Here is a 9,821-nt window from a genome sequence, read left to right on the forward strand (position 1 = left end):
CTGTTTAGAAAGATAATCCGACTAGTTTAGTTTCTGATGTTTAGTAAAACATATATGACTGGGTTCAGATCTTTGCGCAGGTCTGAGGGCATTGTGCAGTCTTTAACTGTGTGCTCCCAAGGATCTGCCTCTGTGTTTCTTCTGCATGAATGGCCCTTGCTGGCTCAAATTCATACTTGCTGGGGTGTAATCGAATTCTAAGTTCTGCAAGAATTCACAGCCTTTTTCCTGCAGAGAACCTTAAATTTAAATTCTGACTTTGACCGGTAAGCAGCGGTGAGCTGTCAGAGCAGGTTTCATCAGGCCCTGCTTACCTACTGTAAGGCATATTCTATTTGCCGGGTTTTATAGTCTTCATAATTTGTTAGTAAGCATTTTACCTGCAGACTGATGAAGGTGGTTGGGTTTGCGAAGGAGGAGGTCCAGAACAAGAGAACTAGTGATCCTCTTCATGGTGCGACTCCTGGGGTTCTCAGGTCAGCTCTGGTGTGGTGGGGGAATAAAGGGACTTGTAAGTCAGGTGGATTTGTTCATTTCTTTCCAATCATAGACTGATCATTTCACTTCTGTGTATCTGCTGACTGACTTTTGACTTGTCACAAGGAGGTTCTGCATGGATTACCTCTCATAGTGTTAATCATCGGACCCCAGCTGCCTGGCTCCCCTCATTTTTCTTTCGTCCCACCTTTCACACCAGTTCAGTGACACCTAAATCCTGAACCATCACAGTGTCTGTTCCCAGCAGTTAGAATAAGGGAGGCTCTATGGGGAGAGGGGTTGAAGGGCAACCGAAGTTGACTGTCTCTAAGTTGTTCGACTGATCATGCCAATCCTCTTGACCCCCCCCCCCCCCATGCACAACTCATGCATTCTGCACATGAATTCCCATCTACTCAAATTACCTCAATTTCTTGGAGCTCCCCTATGCGTACAGCTCAGGACTGTACCTAATGTATCCCACAAGTGTTCACTCGAGGTACCCAGTCTCATTTCTACTGGTAAAAGGACAGTTGTCAATCGGGATTGTTTAGGCAGCGTATTATTCGTTTGAGTTGAATGGTTACTTGAGGTTTTATCTTTCTTGCAGATTAAAGTGATGCACAAGCAGCTCCTTCTATTCCACAATGCCATCTCAGCCTACTTTGCAGGAAACCAACAGCAGCTGGAGCAGACCCTCAAGCAGTTCAACATCAAGCTGAAGACCCCGGGCACCGACAAGCCATCGTGGCTGGAAGAGCAGTGAAAGTTGGCAGTCAGAGAAGAGTGGTGGGGTACCAACTGGATCTGACAGAACTGCACCGCATGCTCAGCGTGCTGCTGAGATCCACAGCAGGGATCACCTTTTTGTGTGCATGCGGTCAGACATTTGTACATACATGTGTGATCGAGTTTGCAGGTGCGCGTCTGTATGATCATATGCCCAGTTGTTTGTGTGCTTGTGGGGTGTCTATGTAAAAGTGCGATTGTTTATAAATGCAGGTATTCATGTACCTGTGTGGTAGCTTATGCAGTTGTGTGTGTGCATGGGTATGTTTGGATATAGACGGATGTGTCTTTGAGAATGTGTCATGAGAAGGTTGGCAAGTGCATTTTAATAAGGCTGATGAGTGTTTTTGTAGTGTGGGCATGAGCTGGTTGCGAGTCTATGCAAGCATCTATGCATGGTAGGTGTGAATGAACTTTGATTCTAGGTGTATGCGCAGCGTGTAAGTTGGAATTCTCTTGCCAGTGCTTGCACTCTTTGTAGAGGGGAGAGTATGAGCCCAGCAACCCCGACTGTTGTGGACACATTTCATTGAGCATGGAAAGCAACAATGGATTTGTGGACATTGGACAGAGAAGAGGTGAAGACATTTCTGGACATCAGAAACATCAAAGAATTGTTTTCAATTTCCAAAAACAATTGTTTCTTGGATCTGCTCAGGACTCTGGACCTGCAAGAGCTGGGTTGGGGGAGACCGCAATGTGTGGTGTGTGTTTGTGTTCAGCTGTAGTTTTAATGAAAAGAGAAGGTCTTGAGTCTGATTCCCTACCATGATTTGAAAGAGAGACTTCCAATTGTAGATTGTGATGTTTTCAGTTCCTGCTAGGTTTTGTTATTCCCATGTGGTAGACCATTCACTGCCTGAAGCGCCCACGGATGGCATCTCCTGCCGGACTCAGTATTTCCTTTGTAGGAGGAGGTGCCCTCCACCATCTGCCAGTAGCTGGTTGCTCCTGACTGGCCGAGTCGGGTAGGCGTGTGGTGTCTAGGTTCAGACTGTTAGATGTATTATTTGTGACTGCGCCCGACATCTGTACTTTCACCCAAAGTGGTACGGTTCTGATGTAGACAGGCTCAGGCTGTTTTACTTGATTGTTTCACACTCCAGGGCTTATTGTGGCACTAGAGGTAGCTGTGACTCTAGGCGCCACAATAGACGGATACTAAGAGGTACTACCCTATGGATGTAAATCATGCAGTTACATTCGACCCCTTCCGAAGGTCCAATGTGATCATGTCGTACTGTACTTTTATATGAAAGCGTAGGATGGCTCAAGTGTTGGACCCTGGGGGCCCAAATGCATTACAGCTTGCAATATCCCTAAATAGTAAGATACCAGTGAAGTGAGCTGGTGACCTCAGGAGACACAGGGCTTGGCATGTAGTGCCAATAGAAGATACTGGGGACACTGACCACTGCCATTCTCCTCATCTGGTAGCCAGCAGTAACCCTCTGTAGAGCTGGCCTGTAGAACCAGAGAGCAGGGAGCTGCAGATCCGACGTGTCTCTTACCCAAAGCTGTAGCTACTGATCGGGATCTGTAGTAGTTTCTCATTGTACAACTGGTTGTCGGTGTCTTATCAGAAAACGTCAGCTGCAGCAGCATAATAGTCCTGCTCCAACTGATTGCAAACCTTGACTGCAACTTGTACTGCCTCTTTATCAGAGACCAGGTCCCTTTTTTGGGACTCCCAAGACCACAATTTACTGAAGCAGTATAAATTCTCATATATTTAATTTGGCGGGCATGCTCAACCTTTGAAGGAGGCAGCTGCATCACAGAGAGCAAAGCAGCTGCAAGCAACAAAGAATTGAAGGCTATTTTAGATTTGTTTTTAATCAGTGTGGTTCCTTATCGTAGCAATACTTGTGAAAGTGAGTTTGTAAGGAGTACTGGTCTATATTTTAAAGCATCAAGGTCGCTTTTCTGCAAACGTTTGTCTTCCTCTATGCAAATGCGACCATACATGAATCTCTGAGAAAGATTGCCCTCTGTGACAAATTTCCTAGCAATTCACCACCTAGTCTTGAATGTTCCTCGTTTGTTCCCTCCAAGTTTTTTGGTGGGTGTAACTGTTTACGTGGAAGGCTCGTGCCCCTCACTGTACTCTTTCTGGAAGGAACACTACATAAGCTTACTGGCAAGTTGGTCATTGCCACCTACCTCTGTTTGCCTTTTAGGTAAAGAATTTATCCTGTTCCACCTCAGTGCCACCTGTATTACTGGCTCTTTTTAGTTGTGGTGGCTTTCGGACTCCAGTAGAAGGTGAAACCTTAGTCTGTCAAAGATGGTGTAGGTGGGTTACTTACAGTAGCGGTTGCTATGGGGCAGTAGTAGTGGGGCGGTTAAACAGAAAAGGAAAAAAAGAAAATTTCACGTACCTGCCGGCCGCAGCCTCTCATCTGTCCTCTTCGGTCGATGTAGGAAGCACACAAGCTCCCGGACTCCCCTAAGCCAATCACAACGCTGCTATCATCAGAATGACAGCAGCGTCGTGATTGGTCTGAAGTCTGAGCGGCCTGGTTAGGCACTCAGACAGGTAGTGGGAGCATGTGCATGTTCTTCACCCGGCTGTGCTGTACAGCCGGGTGGAGAACATGCTAAGTGCGCATGTCTGTTTGACCAGCCCAAGACGGCTGTCCAAATTGTCATGCACACTTAGAAATGGCCCACCACTCCTCCCCCTACTCTGTGGGCAGCCCTACCCTACCCTTGCCCACACCGAAAAGAAACACAACAGAGCCAGTACTGAAAAATAAAATGATAATAACATGGTGTTATTATCATGGTATTTTCTCCTGTGGGGCAGCGCTCCTTCGCCTTAGCGGAGGACCCGCCGCTGTTTATTTAAAATTCTTGGCTGACATGTGCAATTGATGTTTTGCAGTTTCTCATGCTAATATCTTAGAAATTTTCATATAAGGTAATGGACCCAAATTATGTAGAAAAGTGGAATAATATCACAGATACTTCAATAAAGAAAAGAAGAGTAGACTAAAAATATTTTTTTCTCTAATTCATGGATGGTGCTTTACTTAGATGTTTCAGTAAGGTGTGGGGTGCTAGATTCTTGGTGCAGAATCTCATTTTATTGCATACTTGTATGTCCATCCCTCAATAGATTTCTTCCCTTTCCGATTAAGTTGACTTTCAAAATCACTTTAAAGTGTCCTATTCTCGACTACCTCCATATCTCAGACCCCCCTGGGGTTGTGAGGTTAATACTTCATGCCCCAGGAGAACCAGTGATATGATCAAACAAATGCTCCAGATGCTCCGACCTCTGGATGAAGCCATCAACATACAGACTGGAATGTTGGGATGCTTCCGGGCAGTATTGAGGTACCTTGTTTCAAATAAAGTTTATGACGCATGGTCAGAATTTTCCATAACTCGTTACTGCAATGGCAGTGGTGCCATGCGTTGGACTTTAGCATCTAAGCAATGTGCAGCGCGGGTAGTGAATCAGCAGCTGGTCCGAAAGATCAGAATTGGGGTTGACAGGCCCAGCTGTGCAGCACCTTGCTAATGAAATAGAGTATCTACAACTTAAGAATGAAGTGCACTGACTAGGCGGATTGGGTACTGTCAACCAGGAACATGATGCAGGCCAGAGCTGGACTACATTGTGGGTCTGTTGGTCTATAGGTCAGGTTGTGGTGTTCACCTGAGGATTCTGCGTGTGAACTATGAGGTTTGTGTGTATTCCTTTGTAACACTAGGATAATTTTAGAGGACACACACAACTTTCCAAACCAAAGGAACTCATCAGTGAGCTATGATTGGCCATGGCAGTTTACAAAAGATGAGTAATAGGATCCTCATACTGAGGTGGTCACCATGACCCGGCAGGCAGAGCGACCTCCGACCAATGCATATTTGAGACTTCACACTCCACAAACAGGACAGGAACATTTATAGTCAGAGGGTAAGAGACTGAAGAGGGAGCAAAGGAATACACTCCTAGTTTTAAATCCAAAGCGTGAGCTGTGGCTCCAAGGGGGCGCCATCGTATCACCGATTGCCTCGTTGACACGCGACATGCGCATGCAGATCTTCCGTTGTATGCATGTATGTGTGAGTACGGACAAGTGTTCTTTGTAATACCGTCTAGATGGGAGGAACCAAATCGTTCTGTTTGTTTCGGTGACTTCATGGAACTGTATAATTGTTTTAAAAGAAAGAAAACCTAAACATTTCTGTAAAATAAAACATGACATTGTAAAAAGATGAATTCAAATGTGTAATAAATAATAAACTCTCATGTAAAGAAAACTTTAATAAAAGGACATGAAGGTAGATTTTGTGTTTGAGTCCAGACATCTTTGTATGAATATCGGCTTTTATTTGTTTGTGTCCATATGTTGCATTAGGCTGTAAATTGTACTAGAACCCTGTTTTCAAAATTCCAAATCTGCAGAGTTGATCCAGAGCTTGGCCATGGCAATATTCATGTGGTTCACTGTATCTCCACCTTATGATCTATCCCTCAATTATATTGTGTATTTTTCGGAGATTCACATGACGCAGTTCTCGCCCACATAGCAGGGAGTATGTGGATGTGAAAGGTAATGTGTTGTAATAATCAAGGGGCAGTTGAATTGTTCTTTCATAGCTATACAAATTACTGTGTTGCAGTATTGCATGAGGAAGGCAGATTTATATGAAATTCTTGTCTGTAAAGGAGCATTGGAGGTGGGTTGCAAATGTTCAGCAGAGGTAGGTAGGCGGAAAAGGGAGCTTGTTATGGAGTGGAGAAGAGTTAATTGGGTTGAGGTCTGATAAGGTGGGGCTTCACTTCTGTCTCGATTATCTAGAGCGAAAGATAGGGCATTGTATCCTGATAGAACTCATACCTCACCCTAACCACCCTCTCCAAGACCAGAGCTTCCTGTGATGGGCAGACGATCTGCAGGATATCCCATGGTCGTACACTTGACAAACTTAAATTTGCTGCAGTAGGTGTTGAATTTCATGCACCACCAGCAAAGTGTGAGATTAACAATGCCAAGACAGCAGATACAAGTTGAAAGTTGTGCATTGATTTTCCAAAGACGGATCAATACTAAATGGACTGTTTGAAGCATCTTGCTCTTGTGGACTTTGGGGTTAAGGACATTCAGACATAGCTCAGTGAATCTTTCCTTCATAAAACATTCTTGTTCAAAGCTCGCTATCCACACGCCTCACTGATCTTCGTACAGTTGACAGCACCTCCCTTAATATTCTTCCCCATATTACTGAAGAGTAGTGCAAGACCGGGCTATTAAACTTGCTAGTGCAACCTCTAAGGTCTTGACCACAGGAAGCAGATCGGTACTTTGTGTAAACTCCAGGTCCATCCATCACTGCTCTATCACATTTGATACTCACAGCAGACATTTGCTGGGCCTAAGACATTGAAGATGATACATTGACATTTAGGTAATCATATTCTCTGACTACCGAAGTTGGATGCCCTCTCACCATCCACGATCAGTGCCCTCCTTGCCAAAAAAACATAATTTTGATGTTGTACAAGTTCATGTTTAACTTATTTAAGTTGTCTTACTCCAATGGAGCAGTTTCAATTTGCTAAAGCCCTGTGGGAACTTAAGGGTATGCATGTCATAAGTATAAAAAAGCACTTAAACATACTTACTTTATTGAGGAAACCAAGAACTGAATTAAAGATACGTCTAAAATGTATAAATTATAAAGGATAGGGTCTAATATACACCCTTTCTTTATCCAATTAAATGTATCTATCTTGCTAGAAAATGTCTGATCTTTGCCCATCTGTACTTGCTCCCAGGTTTTGTCATTAAATCTTTGTTGTAGCAAAAGGAGATGTTGGACTATCTGCAGTAATCTCAATTTCTGCCACAATCTTCATATCTCTAGTCCTTTGAAGGCATTACTAAAGTCCACGTAGCAGCAGAAAAGGTTGACCTTCTTTTGTCCACAGTTTGAATTCCAAGATAAACCTGTTTTTCATTCAGATTAAGTAGAGACCCATTTAGGTTGTCAACAAAACTTTCAATCTGCTTCACTAATTTTAATATCCAATGAATATCTTGTAGATTGTGGTAAAAACTATACAACACTGGCAACTGACATGCTATCACAGCCATCTAATTTTAGTAATTGTAACATTTGCCAGATTTCTATACTCTTAGTTCTTTTTTTGCTCTTTGAAATGTATTCTGCTCTGGCTTTGTGTCGGACAACATTACAGGATCCTCAGTGCGAGCAGTGGCTATGCGGCTTCGACCGTGGGGGTGGTAGGATTGTTTCCCTTGATATTTTGGAGTCCCCCCTACTATGGCTTTGCAAACTGGGCCAAGTGCCACATCTTCACCACTTATGTGTCATCGGTAGGATTGGCGAGCAATCACAGGTGTCTCAAGCAGCAGCACAGTATCTCATTGTCCAACACAGTACTTTACTTTGGGGAAAAAAGATAATATAGATAAAATTAAATATTACACATGCACGAATGGCCAGGTACAATTCCACGTACTGGAAGCTGGAGCTAGCTGCACCTCAATTTGGTATCCGCTTTCTCAATCCTGGATTCCCCTCCCTTGAGGTCTGGATGGTTTACTTCCTTGCAGGACTAGCGGTATTATTGTGAATCTAGGCTCGGGTGCAGATTCATCCGATTATGTATTTTCATTGTGCTTGGTCTGTCAGAGTCCTTGCATCCTTTCTCTTTCCATTGTAAGTCATGAAGGTGGTTGGCATTTGGGCAGCAGGCAGGTGGTGGGAGAGCATAACTCTTCTACTGTTTCTTGGAAGTGCAGGTCTAAAGCAGTCTCATCCAGCTGCTGCATGGTTGTGGTAGAAAAACAATGGCGGAAGCAGATGATCGAGTATTGCATGGATTCTGCTGAGAAACAGACCTATGCTTAGGACCATAGAAGGTCAGTATGTAGGGACTGAGTCACCATACCACATCAGTATCTGAGAGCCCGAGTCCGACTAGCTAGAGTGCCTCACTTGGCCTCCTAACATTACCAGAGAAACAAGTGAATTGGCACCCAAGACCACAACACTCTTGACCCTCTCAAGAATCGCGGTTCCAGGGCTCACCCTTTCGTTCTCTCACTCATACATGTCCACAATAAATGAAAAAGTAACGCCTAGACCGGGTCCCAGATGCTTATTTTTCGGGTGTGGAGAGTGAAATCCGGACATTGCTGAGGGACCGTGGGGCTCCTCGTATAGCGCTGAACAAGCTAACAAAGGGATGGTTTGACAGCAGCATAGCCCTCCCAGTCATTAGGCTATATTATTGGACGTCGCAACTAATGGTGGTGAATCACTGGATATATCGCTCCCCTATGGATCCCGCTTATTTACTTGACAAATATCAAACGGGAAGGGCGGGATACTTGGGGGCGCTGTACTCAAAAACTCGCAGAGGGAGATACTTCTACCCCACAGCTCATACTGTAGCAATTTGGCACCAGGCGAACTCCCGTCTCGGATGATAAAATATCCTCACAAAAGCCACGCCACTGTGGTATACCCAAAGATTGGGATACTTGTGTCACCAGCCTGGTTTCGACAAGTGGGATATCAAAGGGATTTCCACTATTGGGGACCTGATCAAAAAGGGCACTGTCCTTAAGTTTGAGGAATTGAGAGAGAAATATGATATGACCCATGGAGAGGTATTTAGATAACCTCCAAATTAGACATGCCCTCACAACAGCCATTCCTGACATGAATGACATACCAGAGTCATCCCCGTTAAGAGACCGGCTACTTGACGGACCGCTGCTCACTAAAGCCATATCATTGACTTACAAAAAACTAAGTAGTATCCTACCTGACACAGTCCACAAACTTCGAGAGAACTGGCAGACAGAACTAGGACCCATTGACGATGAGGACTGGCAAACAGCACTAATGTCCCCTAGGGAAGCAGCCATCACTCTTCGTTTCTGATTAATACAGCTCAAAATTTTACACAGATCTTACTTGACCGGGGTTACACTGGCGAAAATAGGTGCAAGAACGGACTTGCTCTGCCTCAGGGGCTGCCAACAAATTGCAACCATCTATCACTCAATTTGGGATTGCCCAGGGGTGCGACCAATATGGGAAAGGGCAAGGACTCACCTCCATGATGCCCTGGGAAAAGAACTACTCCTTACGCCGCGACTAGGTTTTCTTAACAGTCAGTCAGTCGAAATACTTTATTTCGATAAATCAATATCATAAAAAGACAATAGCACTATACAAATATTCACACAATCAAAGATACATAAGTAATACAGAATAAAATCATGATTCATTACACAGTCTATATATTTGCAAAAAGGTATAAAAATATTTTCCTATATAAATACATGTTAAAATATTGAAATACTATAAAAAGAGGTCAGTTAAGTAGGGCAACATAATCACATACATATTACATTTACACATATCAATTTCATAAAGTAAGCATTCCCTATAATATAAACAATATTTACTTTCATCCACTAAAGAACCATATTAGAAGAATTATCGGTCATCTTACTCTTCTTGATCCTAACAGCCCCCACTAGGAAACTGGCAACATG

General features: G+C 43.8%; 1 protein-coding gene across 13 annotated transcripts in view; it reads left to right on the forward strand.

The window, feature by feature from the left end:
* ARFIP2 (ARF interacting protein 2) overlaps positions 1-5,565 on the forward strand; it is a 274,219-nt gene extending 268,654 nt beyond the window's left edge. For all 13 annotated transcript variants that reach the window (XM_086933698.1, XM_086933702.1, XM_086933705.1 and 10 more), the window contains one exon: positions 1,088-5,565. In XM_086933698.1, the coding sequence (XP_086789824.1) occupies positions 1,088-1,243 (156 nt within the window). In that variant the 3' untranslated portion in view covers positions 1,244-5,565. The remainder of the gene's footprint in view (positions 1-1,087) is intronic.
* Positions 5,566-9,821: the final 4,256 nt, after the last annotated feature.

This window comes from Lissotriton vulgaris, chromosome 8 (assembly GCF_964263255.1).
Source record: "Lissotriton vulgaris chromosome 8, aLisVul1.2, whole genome shotgun sequence".
Lineage (NCBI taxonomy): Eukaryota > Metazoa > Chordata > Amphibia > Caudata > Salamandridae > Lissotriton > Lissotriton vulgaris.